General features: G+C 36.7%; 1 protein-coding gene across 21 annotated transcripts in view; it reads left to right on the top strand.

Annotated features, from left to right (window-relative positions):
• NRXN1 (neurexin 1) overlaps nt 1–8,033 on the top strand; it is a 1,385,770-nt gene extending 1,377,737 nt beyond the window's left edge. For all 21 annotated transcript variants that reach the window (XM_027865387.1, XM_027865388.1, XM_027865392.1 and 18 more), the window contains one exon: nt 6,807–8,033. In XM_027865387.1, the coding sequence (XP_027721188.1) occupies nt 6,807–7,111 (305 nt within the window). In that variant the 3' untranslated portion in view covers nt 7,112–8,033. The remainder of the gene's footprint in view (nt 1–6,806) is intronic.
• Nucleotides 8,034–14,796: the final 6,763 nt, after the last annotated feature.

Consider the following 14,796-nt stretch of genomic DNA (forward strand, 5'->3'; position numbering starts at 1 on the left):
CCCTAGACTTGAACAAGACCTGCTTATCTTTGTCTTTTTCATAGGGTCAAAAATCATGGATGCCTATTGCCGGTCTAGACTCTGGGCCTTGGCCATGACCCTTCTCTTCTGGCTTCATATTTCCAATACATATTGCCTGGCATTGTGCTTAAACATTTATTGAATTGAATGTTTATTGAATACTAATTTGGTTTGGCAGAATGAACTATGTCCTGGGATTGGTTTCAGGGCACTAGAAGAAATCTACTCTTCAGTGTTCTATATCAGTACTTCTTAAACTCTGGGGCACAACCCCATATGGGGTCGTGAAAAATTTGGCAACAGTAAAATGTTGCTGAACATGCAATGACCAAAAGTTAATTAAAAATCAAACACATAATGAATCCAAGGTGTTTCTGGCAGTGCTTGCCCATGTTGCATCGTGCATCTTCACTGCAGCCTTGGTTCTGAACACAAAGCATGCCCACTTTGCACGTACCCTCAGGCCACACAACGGAGCCCTGAAGAGAGGTCATGAATCAAAGAAGTTTAAGAAGCCCTGTTCTATACCATAAAAAAAAAAATTGACTTTGGATTCCACAATAAGTATGATTGCCACTGATCAAGAAAATAGTGACTAATTTAGTGATTTAGTACCAATCTTGCTTGTTGAGTGGTTTTAGACCAGCATGTAGCAGCACCTTTGAATCAAGCCTTCTTATTATGCCTCTTCACAAAGTGATAGAGGCTCTTCAGACTTCACTTCAGGCCCAAATCTGTGTTCCCCCGGGCTGAAGTGATAATTTGTGGCTCCTCCTTATAAACCAGGGAGGAAGGAAACAACTTTTAATGTGGGTGGAATGTGTTCTGGTTCTGAGTTGAAGAGATAAATAATGTTCTTTAATCTATTTTGTCCTACTTAATTTGTTTCAAATTAGCATACATAGAACTTTCTATCAATTGCAATACTGGTTTCTTTATTTTTTGGGGGCAGGAGAAGTGTCTGAAACTGTGATTTTATTAGAATAGGAAACTCCAGGTGAGCAAACTCCCTCTGCCAATGCTGACAGGCACCTGTTCTGTTACAGTCCTACAGAGTTCCTTATGTGCTGAAAGATTAAGAGATTGCCCAGGGTCACACAGCCAGTATATGTCAGAGGCAGAACTCAAAAACTCAGGTCTTGCTGAATCTCTATCATTGCATCCATCTCAGTTTCCCTGGTATTGTATTATTTATCCAAAGCAGAGAGGAAAATACTTCATACCAAGCACATATGTAAGTTCAAACAGCACATATCAAGTCCCTGACCTCCAGAGTAGTCTTAGGGGCAGAGTCATTTGGAGTTGCATATATTCTGATCCATTCTGCCTGAGAGAAGAATTCCTAGACTCTCCAGGCCTGGACCCAGCTTTACAGAAGCCATCGTAGAGGTATACTTTCAACCACGTGGCCTCAGGAGAGATCCACATGGCTGAACTGTGGGAGTTCCTGAATCCCAAGAAGAAGTGGAGGAATTCCTGAACAGCGCTAGCCACAGGCTGCCTCTGTGTTAACCATTAAGTACAAACTTTTTAGGATCTAGCCTTATGGGGAGGGGTCAGTCAAACTCCTACCTGCAGCCTGTTTTGGTATGCCTCCAGCTAAAAATGTTTTAGTATTTTTTACATCTTAAAATTATGTTTCATTGTATTTGAAAATATAAAAACCATTCTTAGCTCACAAGCTGTGTCAAAACAGGAATGGGGCAGGATCTGGCCCTTGGGCTGCAGTGTGCTGACCTCTGTCCTAGACAGGGGGAAAGTCTAAGGCAGTGCCAGTTTCTGATTTGCCCCTCTAATGATACCAAGATTGCAAATTTGGGACCCTACCTTCTAGAGAGCAAAAGGGGAGTTTTTATACGGTTGCCAGCCTCTTGGGGACAGGAAAATCATGCAAGTGACCATGTGGAAGAACAACAATTTCCTAAACCATGATAGAGGGAAAGAAGATGTTTAGGCTTTTCCCTCAGCCATTACTGTGAATTATTGGGACATTGAAGGTGTGATGGAAAAGTTTCCTCTCTTATAATCCCAAGTTTATTTTTCTTTTGAAGAAAGTTCAAACCACAAAGTGGGCCTATGATTCTGGGGAATTGTGCATACCCTGGGATGAGGGAACAGGAAGGTATGGAAGTAAGACTCCTCAGAGAGGGGAAAAAACGTATTGAATGTCTATGAACCGTTGTGAGTCATTTTTGTGTTTTCTGCATTTTCCATACAGTGAAATAAAAAGTACCCTGTATTGGGTTGTTAGCTTGGTTGCTTTTATAGTGATGAGGACCCTTTTGCCCTCATCTGTGGAGATCTAAACGTGAACCGTATTTGAAACATATCCCAAGATTTCCCACAGGCAAATCTAGGGTGAGGAAAAATAAAACAAACAAAAGAGATATGGTTTGGTATGGTTGACCCCAGATTGTAGCTACTCCATGTGAGTCCCAAGTCTGGGCTGCTGGGCCTTGTTATATCACATCAGAGCCAGCTCACTCACCACTTTGATATCAAAGCACTTCTGATCCTTGATTAAAACCTTGATTAAGTAAACTAGCGTTTAGACTTTCGGATTGGAGAATAAACAGAAAGTGATTTCATGAATTAGTCAGGGAGTATCAGCAATTAAATATCTCTTGGATATTTAACTCTTGGACTAGTCATTAAACATTTAATTTCAACTGAGACAAGAAACTCAAGGAGAAAAATGTTTTAAAAATTGCTGTCTATCCCTTTGTTTTAGTCTTCTAAAAATAAAATTGTCAAATTAACATTATTTAAATGCTTCGGATGTATAGTTTGCTGAGAGATACTTTTACTTGCATATATAGCATAAAGTCACATTTAGTCTGTGATGAAAACATTCTTCCTGGTCCCATCAGGTATTTAACTGATTTTGAGGTATCTTTTTGGTCTTTTCAAAACAAAACGCAAATTGTTGCTAGCTTTTCCTCTCTCTCTTTCTTTGCTTCTCCTCTATCTTTCTCTTTGAATGCAGAGGTCTGTTAGGAAAATAGATCAGAAAATATTTGAGCAGACAATAACTAAGCCAGATTTTGAATAAGCTATTCCATTACCAAAAACATACATCCAAAAAAGTAAACCTATTTCATAAAGTCTCTAATACTTTCCTATGTAGGAAAATATACCATCAAAATGCTGTAAGTCTACTTTCAGGGAAAGCGTTAGGGCCTCACCTCCATCCCACCCTCACTCCTTTCTCCTCTGACAGACCAGCTGAGTGAGATAAATGTGAAAATGTGGTTTAAATTAAAGTATTCCAGCAGGTGGAAAAATAATTTAGGTAACATTTAAATATAAAGTTCCTTGTTTCAGTGCTCATCAAAGACTGTCCCAGGGAATGAGCAAGGGGAGGAGTTGTCATTTAGTGAAAGTTAGCAGCGAGGCTAACTGACGGAATTTGGCAAAGATGTCTTTGAAACGAGAAGAGCAGCCTTTCCTTCGTCAGGCCCTGACTGACAGGGTTTCTTCGGGCCAGTGTGTTCTTTCTTGAGAGGAAATTAATTTCCTGTAATCAAATACAGTGGATTACAGCCTTTGTCTCATCCTGCCTTGGCCACAGAAGCAATTGTAGGCTTTATTCAGCATCATTACATTGTCTTTTGTAAGAAAGCACGGACATTTTCAACACAGAAGGGTGTTCCCTTAGTTCATTTTTGGATGGCCAGGAGACATTGCTGATTATTGCTTGGAGACTGGGTCCTCTTGCTGTGTAAGTGAATGTTCCCCAGAAAGCTTATTTTTGCAGTGGAAAAAAAACCAACAAACCAACCCACCCATATTGCTATAGAATGAAATGTATACTGTTCTATTTGGAAAAGAAATTGGAAACTTTTATATGTGTCTGCTTGGGAGGTGAACGGTGCTAAGAAATGATATATGAGAGTTGTATAGGAAAATGGGAAAAGGGAAAATTATAGCTACTAACTAGAAGTTGAGGAAGAATAGGTTCATCTTTAGTGTTTTTAACCTCTTTTGTGAGTTTAATTTCATAATCAAAGCATCAAAATCAGTTTTTAAAGTATATTCTTTATCTACTATTACCTATTTTAATTCTTTGCCTATGTAATAACACCTTTGATTATAAACTCTATGAGGACAGGGATCATGTCTCATTTATATTTTGTGTCTCCCCAAAGCCTCACATAATACTCTGTACTTAGTAATCATTTAATACGTGTTTTCAAATTGTTGAATCATCTTGGAATCATACAATTTAAGAAATTTATAGGTAAAAATGGGAGTATAATTCCATTGATTTAGCTATAAGTGCAGTTTTATGAGGCATTGTATGTGTATGTGTGTGCATGTATGCGTGTTATAGAAGAGAGAGGCTGCTGGAAGATGGTAGGAAGATGTAAGTGTTGTTGAGTGAGGAGTAATTGTTGAGGCAAGAGGCAGTACAGAAATTATTTCTCTCCATCCTCTTTACCTGAAAAACTAATTATCAGAATATGAGAGAAGAAAGACTTTGGTATTTTTAATGAGCAGATTTTAAAAAATATGATATAGAGCAATCAGAAAAGAAGGTACACCTGGCTTCTAGGTCTAGAAATAAGACTTGCTAAAATAATAGAATATTAGAGTTAGAAGAGAACTCACAGAGTATCTAGTTCTATTCAATCCCTTTATTTTATAATGACTTGAGCAAAATCATGCAGCAAAAGCTGAACTTGAACCAAGCTGGAATTTTTGATTCCCAAACCAGTACTTTTTGCTGCTGCTGCTACTGCTACTACTACTACTATTCTTACTCTTACTATTACTACTGCTACTACTGTTTTTTATCATCATCACCATCATCATCATAACTAGCATTTATATAACAGTTTAAAGTTTTCAAAGTGCTTTACATGTTATCTCATTGTATCCTCACATCATTGTGAGACAGGTGCTGTTGTTATTTATCCCCATTTTACAGATGAGGAAACCAATACTGAGAAAGGTTAGATAATTTGCCCAGGGTCACACAGCTAACATGTGTCTGAGGCAGGATTTGAATTCTGGTCTTACTAACTTTGTCTAAGACTCTTTCCATTATACCATCTAGCTGCCCTTTTCACCATATTATACAACCTTGCTGATTATTTAAGGAAGAGAAGCTAATTTTACCTCTCTGGCCTTCATTTTCTTCATCTGTGAAAAGAAAAAAAAAAGATAATTTTCTCTTAGGTTCCTTCTCTATTTAAAAATCCTCTGACTTTTGGCTCCTAAATGGAGAAGCCTTAGGGTACCCTAAAATGTATTTCTTTAAGTGTTTTTCATATGTTGGGAGTTCCCAGCTTATCCCCAATAAGTAATCTATTAGTTTCATTCGAATAATTTTTAACCAATTGGTCTGTGGTAAATTTGTATTGGTCTAGAATATTTTTTAAAATACAGATTTAAAGAACTGATGCCTCCCCATACTTTTTCTTTCATCTTGCTTCTCTTACCCTTAAATCCAAATCCTATCTTCTCACTGAGGTTATGAAAGATGGAATAATTCCTAGTAGAAAATGTCTATGTTTTAGGAGTTGGCAGTCTCATTTGCCATGGGTAATACTAACCTTGGTGGTTGATCCAGCCCTTTGTTTCTCATTGTCCCTCTTCACAAATGTCTTTAGGCCTAATTTTTTTTTTTTTGGAGCATTATTTTTTACGGAGAATATGTTCTCCTCCAAAGTTTTGCCCTTGGGAATTTTAAAAAAAATGGAAATAACTTTCAAGTCAAGAAGGCAATCATATGTTTTGCACGTTGTAAAGATAAGTAACTAAAATTACATTTTGAAATGTATGCAATTAGACTTTCTCAAATGCACAGATTAGCTTATTGTTCAGTACTTTATACACTGCATCCCTCCTCTGGTATGGAAACTAATATTTTTTTTTAAAAACAACCTTATGTAGACTTCTCTGCAGTGATTCAAGAATCCAGTATAATCTTTAAATATAACTAGGAGGACAAGGCAAATGTCTTCAGAACAGAGTTAGTACTTGATAAATAATTGTAGAAGGAATGCATAGGTGATTATGTTAAATCTTCATTCATTCAATAACCATTTATTAAGCATCTGATATGCACACTGCCCCATAGTAGGTTCTGGAGGGGGTAAAAATATATTAGAAACACAGCACTTTATGGAGCCTTTAGTCTAAGAGGGGAATAAAATATAGACATAGCTGAAGTATGCTACATTACATATAAAATATATTAAAAAGGCAGAAATAACAAACTGTTATATAAGGCTTAAGGGGACAAATTGTTAACAATGGGGAGATCAGTGAAGGCTTTATGGAGAAGATATCATTTGAATTAGACTTTAAAGGAAGAGCTCAAGTCATGGGTCCCATAACTTTTTAGTCTGAATGAGTCACTCAGTTTTTCAAAATGATACCCTTTGGTACCATGAGGAGCTATACTATTTTCATTAATGTATTTTTCATTTTCATTATGAATCTGTAACATCAATTCAATGGATCAGGATTTTTTTTTTTTTTGTTTAGTGCTAAACTGAGTTTACTTGAGGATGCACTTTTAGAACCCCATTAATATAATTAATGTACATGAAAAAATATGGCAGCAAATCTCTCCCTGAGTATTTTCAATTCACATCTCCTGCTCTTTAGTGACCAAGAGGTACTGGGCCTGCTACATTTAGCAGCATTGCACTTTCCTGAAGCCAGTAAGTGCTGTTCCATTAAGGACGAAAGGAATGCTCAGTGTTAACGTAGTTCTCTGATTGTCAGTAAGCTCAGTACTCATCTCTTTCTTTTTGTCATCCCTTTCCCTACAGCCAACCCGACCAGAGCAGGTGGGAGAGACTACCCAGGCTCTGCAGAAGTGATCCGAGAATCCAGCAGCACGACAGGCATGGTCGTTGGGATCATAGCCGCTGCGGCCCTGTGTATCCTCATCCTCCTTTACGCCATGTACAAGTACAGAAACCGAGACGAAGGTTCATACCATGTAGATGAGAGTCGAAACTACATCAGTAATTCAGCACAGTCCAATGGGGCGGTCGTGAAGGAGAAACAGCCTAACAGTGCTAAAAGTTCCAACAAAAACAAGAAAAACAAGGATAAAGAGTATTATGTCTGATCCTGACATCCCAAAAGGACACTTGTATAGAAATAGTCTTCATTTTATCTGAGACATAATACAAACTTATTTACTTTCCTTTTTACGAAGCACATACAAAAGAAGACAGGGAATGCAATCAGGAAGGAAAGACTGTTTTTAAAAACAAGTATCTCATGCTCTTGTTTCTCCAGAAAGCAGGGGCTGATTAATTCCCTAACATCCACAGTGTTTTCATTTACTCTGCCTGTCTTTATGTTGCTGGAACATTTCTAAAAGACAGTGATGACCCCACGCATTCATAAAGCAAAGGAGTATTATCACATCAAGGCACAATACAAATCAAAACAAAACAAAATTAAAAAAAAAAAAAAGAAGCTACCTATGATTCCGGATTTAGCCAAAGTGCTAGCGCTTTCTTGAGAAGGGAGTCTTATTGCCAGAGAAGACTCTTGCCATTCGGTCTGACTCAACATGCAAACCTTAGAGAGTTTGCTGCCTCGTGCACCAGGAGCAGTGATTGGAGCTTGCATTGGAGACGAAGTGCTGGCTTTTTTGAAGACTTGTGTTAGAACACTTTCAAAAAGCCCCTTTCTGGTTGTAAGGGAAAAAAAAAGTATGGAGGCCTTATTTTCCAGTATGTGAAATATAAGGCACATTTTCACACTAAAATTAAAACAAAACAAAAACAAGAGGGCATAGATGCAATCATTTGGGAAATTTTCATGCACGCTTAATATGTTATTACATATGTTTATATAAAACACATCTATGTGTGCTTTCTGGACTGTGATAAGTGATGTTTTATAGCCTGTTGTATAGACAATGCAATCTATATCTCTGCTCTTCAGCCATTTTTGGTCGATTCAATGTTATAAGTGTTGCTAGGTATAGAGAGTTTATGACATCTGGAGCACCAAATCTATTTCAGTTTTTTTGCTGCCATTATAAATTGCCACAGTTTTTTTTTCTTTTTCTTCTTTTTTTTTGTTTTAAATTACAGTGTAGTGATAAGGGGGATATGTATGAATGTATATACAAAGAGTCAGCTAATTTTTTTCTTACCTGTACAGCTTCTATTCTGTTGCAAATGAAGTTTAGTAGTTTGTATGAGAGATGTGGATTAGAAGGCAAAATACATACATATATAGTATATATCTCTTGTAATTGTCCTCTCTCCCCTATTCTATACCTTCCAAATCTGATATTAACCATTGGAACCAGTCAAATTTGATGGTAGACCCAAACATTCATAAACTGGTCAACGTTTACTAACAGAGTGAAAAATGGGAGGGGTGAGTAGATGGGCCGATCAAGGTGTTGTTGCTGAATGGTGTGGTTTGCTTCATTAAAATTTTGCTCCCAGGAAATTCTGAGAAAATTGTAGTCCCTTACTAATCTGAAACCCGCCACATAGAATTTCACTAGTGGACTGTTCCTGTGGGTGAGAATCATTGTGGGGGCAGGTAACAGAAGCAAAAATGATTTATCTCTATCTTAACCCTGGCTGCTGCAATTGAAAACTTTCATTTCTAATTTAAAAAAGAAGATATATATTCTCTGAACTTGAAGTGCATGTTAAAGATTTTTGAAAAGTGGGCACTTTTTTCCTATAAGAAAGTATTTTAAACAACTTTGGATTCTGTATTACTAAATATCCTAAAAGATCATATATTAGTTGACCATTAAGACTATGTTTTAAAATAACTTTAAAAATTAAGCTTATGTCATTAATAAACATTTTATTAGTTTAACCCATATTAAGCATTAGAATGGTATAGATTATACACAAGGCTTTTTTTTTACATATTCAGTGAAGATCACAGCAATAAATCATTTATTATAATATGGTAATGCAAAGAAAATCTAGTATTGGGCTGAAAAGAGGTACTTCATTAGAACTCATTTGCATTACTTGAATGCCTCCTGGAAGAAGTATGGATGTTTAAGTTTTACAAAACAAAAACATGATTTTAAAATTAGCTTTAAACAGGGGCAACAATGCAACACAGTATCATGTGTGTTTCTTATTCTTGCTGTTGAAGAAGGCTGAACTGTGGCATAGGTATGCCTCTCAAACATATAGCACTTACAACATGTTTAATTAGCGTACATAATAGTGAAAATGAACTCTCACTTTTAAGGGTTTTCAACAAAGTGATAGGTGGAGAGATCTTTTGGTTGGGAAATGATTCCTAAGATATTGATGGTTGGAGGCATGAAATTAAATCTGAGATATCCATTATCTTTTCTTTGAAAAACCTGCCAACCAATGGAATTCCCAAATTATTACATTTGTCATTCACCCTTACTCAGGGAAAGCCAACGAAATAGGAAGGTAGACATTAACCTAAGTAGTTTACAGCCTGAGGGTTCAAAAAAGATTGTTGCTGTTCCATAGAATGTCCTGAAATTGAAATATTTCCCATTCAAAACTTATTCCAGAATGGATTGCCTATGATGATTGTAAGGTGGTACAAATAGCAGGGACAGGAATTGGGGCTGATTAAAAGGTGTCTTTTCAGTGACATTTGACCAGAATTTCTTTCCATAAAATTACAAATTCAATGTGACCCCAATAAATCCAGCAAGGTATATTCCTGATGTTGTTAGCAAACATAAAATTTCACATTATTTCTTAGTTTTCTTCTCAATACAAAAAGAGAGAGGGGAAAAAAGCATTATCTACATACCAGAAGTACCAGGGTTCCATATATAGCCTTTGCTATTATTTTATCGTTTCAAACTACCTGACATCAATTTGGTTACATCTCTAGCCTGTAATTTGTCTGATTGAGGAGGCTTCTTTTCTATTCATGTAATATGTTGCCTTTTTTTAAACAGAACACTAAAATAATGTGTGAGATGGGCCATCTCCAAATCATCAAAGAGGCCAGATGCCCCTATCCTTCTAGTGCTTTGTGTGATTAGATATCTAAGGGTTTTTTTTTTTCTGTTGCAAGGCCAATTTATCCATTATTGGAAATGCTAAGCAAGTGGAATTTACTGTTTTGTTAATAAAATATTTCTTAATACAATGTTGGACTTGGATTTTTTAAAACTTGTATATGACTTCTTTTTGTTAAAGAAAAAAGTGACTAAGATTAAAGAAAGAGGGGGAAATGAGAGTTGCTCATAGATTAACAGTAAAGGTTGTGGGATCTACTTCTCTGGAGGTGTATGACCATGAAAGGTTATGGTTGCAAAGGGAAAAGTTTCATATTTTTCCTTTTTTATGGATTAAAAACTATAAATCTAAAAAAAAGCTGTTTAACAACATTATAAGGATGGCTGCTTTTTATAAAAGCATTCTCCTATACTTCCAGAAATACTTGGGCCTTCTTTGATTTAAAGACAAGTTTATTCGAGTAATTTTTTTTTATCAAGCTTAAAGAGAAAAATTCTCTATCTAAATTAGCTTAATTGTTTCATGAACATACAAATCTATTCCCCTTTCATCTTTTTAATATTTTTCCCCACAAAAGCTGAATGACCTTTGGGAAATCACATGTCAACCAAGTGATAGTTTTAAGTGCAGGCTACCCCATAATTTATCATTCTTTCAGACTAGCAAACTGACAACTATTAAAAAAAATCTGGACCAGTAGAAACAATTTATTCAGACTCTGAAATATGAATTTGTACTTCTCTCTTTAAATGAAAAAGTATGCATATTTGTATCTCTTCTGTTTCTATATTGATTAAAAGAATGTATTGTTACATCTGTAATACTATCTAATGAAGTCTCTTATCCAGAAGAATATTCTTCAGACATAATAGGAGAAAAAAGAAATTTCCTTCCTAAAGGGGCAAAATCCAAACTAAAACAAAATTGATTTGGATACATCTTTAATTCTTAAGACTGACATGGCAGAAATAATTAATGTGTGGCCAATTGTAAATAAATTGATAGACCATAGGTGTAAAAATAATGCTCAAGATGGCATAGTTCAGTAAAGCATTTCCACAGGCACCAGAGAAAAAAGGCATAAGCCATGGTACAATGAACAGACTAAGATCTCACCTTGTAATTCCAGCCTGTTCATAGGAAGCATCATAAAAAAACCACACACAACAAAAACAATTATTTCAGTACCTAATCCAACAGTTTTTAAGTGCCTGCTATGTGCCAGGCATTGGGCTAGGCTTATTGCGTATCTTCAACATCAATCAATTCTTCATTGAATGTCTACTATGTATAAAGGCATTCTGTTATATGATCACACAAGCTGCAAAATTTGAAAATTTAGATGATCCTTGAACCAACTTCTTTCAAAGATGGAGATATTAAACCACATGCAATGGACTGGAAGTACCAGTTATAGAACTGCCATGACCACCTCTCTTGTTGTTAGCAAGCATAAAATTTCACATTATTTCTTAGTTTTCTTCTCAGTACAAAAAAAGAGAGGGAAAAAAGCATAACTATCTACATACCAGAAGTACCAGGGTTCCATAGTAGTTATGCTCTGTAGTTATGGGTCCCATCAATATTAGAGGGCATAAGGAAATACTAACTAAGTGGCTCCTATATAGCAGTATTGAGGGAGCAGAGGGAATTGTTCTATTCTCTGGAAACTTGTTTATTTTTCAGTTAATTATCATAAGGTTAGAAGTTTATGAAGTGGCCCAGGATTAAACTTGTATCATCACACAGGTACTATGAAAAGAGACTATTTCTTGCCACATTCTGCCCTGTCCACTGCTGACTACAAAAATCAATTGTCTCTGGCAGAGATAAGTCTTTGATATGTTTGTATTTGGGTAAATAGTTTTGACCCAGGGTTCTAGTGAATTATGCTAATGATGTATAAGGTCTCATCAAACTTACCGAGTTGAAAAATCCAATTCAATAAGCATTTATTGAGCACCTACTATGTCCCAACCACTAAGTACTGTATATGGCCCTACATACTATTAGACTATTTACCTGCTATCCAAGAAACAGTCCTAGCTAAGAAGCTTACCACCAGAAGGCCAATTAATGTTTTGGCAACACCATCACTTACAAAGACAACAAGACATTGTCATCAGTATTGGTGGAGTTAGAACCTCCTCACCTCCAACTCATAGCATTATGATCCTTGAATCAAATATGCTTCCATAAATTTCAGTGCTAGATTCCTTTACTTCCATTCACTGAAGAATGTTGTATTAATTTTGATATTATAGTTAAGACTTCAGACGGAGTTTTTTCTTATAAAAATTGTTAATATATCATGACTCAGTTCCTGGAATATAACATTTTATAGAGGTATATAATATGTAGTTTAGGCCAACCTGGTTTAATTTGGGATGGAGATTTTAATGATCTATGCACAATCCTCACTTCTACATGGCCACTGTCATCCTAATGGAGATCCATCATGGTTTTATTTATGAAAGGTTGGCTTCCCCCCCCTCCTATTTTTATTCAGACTTAAAGGTGAATTGATTTAATGCAATGAGGACATGGTCATGAATGTTAAGTAGTAGTCGTCATTACAAATCCCTCCATTAAACTGGATAAAGTATTGGAACTAAATAGATAAGAAGATGAAGGCTATTATAAGATGATATAACATGTGTAAAATGGTGGGAATAAGAATAATGAAGGAAGATGGAGAAGAATAACCAGCATCAAAATTTGTAAATTAATGAACTCTAAGCCTGCATCTTAAATTAAAAATATTAACATTAGCTAATAAAAAATTGAACAGTCACAAGTCAATAAAGAAGCTACTAGGAAGGACGTGGGGTATACTGTCAAAGTCTAAAGAGAATTGGCTACAAATGATGCCATTTGATGATTCTTGAAGCTCTATGATAACTGCAGGAGAAAATCACCACTCCATTTAATATTTAACATGACATGACAAACATTGGTCAGGATCATAGCTTGAAAATGGATTTTCAGGTAAGAGTTTTTAAGTAATAAGAGTATATATAATATTTATGATGAAATAAATCCCCAGGTAAGAGAAACAGATACAAGTTAATTCACATTTCAAGTGTCTCTGTAAGAGTATTGGTTTTAGAGGTCATTAAGTGGTTGATGGAACATCACTCAAAAGAGACTTTGCCAACACTTAACTAGTCAACTCGCAATTATTTTTCAATCTGTGGTGAGGTAGGCCAGAGCACTGAGGAGAATTGAAATCCATAGATAATTGAACAAAGTCTTTTTTGTCTTTACTGCCACGGAATCATTTACTGCAGCAGCTTACAAATCAGAGAATTCAAACATTTCATAACCCAGGCAACTCTATAGATCTCAGTTGACAATATGCATTGGCGAAGGAAATTCCCTCACTAGGTGTTCCTTAAACCAATGAAATCACAATTCAAAGAAAAGTAAATGCACCAAGCATTGATAACACAGATACAAGCCCAACAATCCTTGCCCACATGGAGTTTACATTCTGGAAGGATACAATATTTACAAACTAGTAAATGCATGATCATTTGAAGAGGGAAAGAATAGTAACAATTTGAGGGGATAAGAGGTTTCTTGAGATTTGAAAGTGTAGAGGAACAGAGACAGTTGATGCAATGACTCCTAATCAACTAAGTTTTCCTATTCCATTTGATGAAATTAAAGATGTAATGGGTTGGTAACAAAGAGGATGAAATATTAACGTAGTCAAATCTTCACTTGTAAAGGGTGTGCTCCTTTCCAATTTTGAATGAATCATCCTGCACCTTGGAAAGGGTTAACCTTGATCACACCCTGATTGACCCATTTGTAGGCTGCAAAGAATGTGGAACTGGGAATGACTCATTCACAGATTATAAAAGAAGTATGAAGAAGTGTTTATATGTTGTTTCTCCTTTAGGAGGTAGAGAGGAACTCCTTTATCAATTTAGTGGAATTATAGGATGACTATGCACTGGCTGGCAGGATGAGCCATATACCTGGTCTCTTTTAAAATGCATGACACTATCTCTAAGGAGTCAGTCAAGACAGAAGGATCTATGTCAATTAAGGAAGGAGAGTAATTTCTGGCAGTTAAGAATAGAGCTGGGGAGCAGAGCCAAGTTGGGGGAGTGAAAGCAGTAACTTGCTTGAGCTATCCCCCAAAGCCCTCCAAATACCTATAAAAAATGGCTCTAAACAAATTCTAGAGCAGAAGAACCCAAAAAAAGACAGAGTGAAACAAATTTCCAGCCCAAAACAACCTGGATGGTTGATTGGAAAGTCTATTGCGCTGAGCTGGGAGAGGAACACAGTTTGGTGTGGGTAGGCAGGCCTCAGTGAACCTGAAGCAGCCCTCAAAGGATTGAATCACGGGCAGCTGTGGCAGTTTCCAAACTTCTCAACCCACAAACACCAAAGACAACTTAGAAGATCAGTGGGAAAAGTCCGTGACCATGAGAGAGAAGCTTGGTTCCAGCCCTAGTCCTGCCCCAGTCCCGGGGCAGTGGCTGCTTCCAGAGCTCTTGGCCTACAGACTGAGGGAGAATTGAGTGTCTGATCAGAGGGGGATTGCAGGGATCTCTTTGCTGGTGCTTTGCCCCTGCTTGGATCCAGGTTGCAGTTCTGGGTGGCAGTCCTAGAGTGAGAAGGAGAGCTGGCATGGTGAAGAGGGAATCCTCCTCACAGTTCCAAGACAGAAAAGGGTGCTTGTGGTCACTCATAGACCAGAGCACAGGTCAGGAAAGGAGTAAACACCTCGCGCTTGATCATACCACCTTGGAAGAACTGAGTGAATCTTATTTTCATTGGA

Source organism: Vombatus ursinus, unplaced genomic scaffold (genome assembly GCF_900497805.2).
Source record: "Vombatus ursinus unplaced genomic scaffold, bare-nosed wombat genome assembly UNPS02014778.1, whole genome shotgun sequence".
In the NCBI taxonomy this organism is placed as follows: Eukaryota; Metazoa; Chordata; class Mammalia; order Diprotodontia; family Vombatidae; genus Vombatus; species Vombatus ursinus.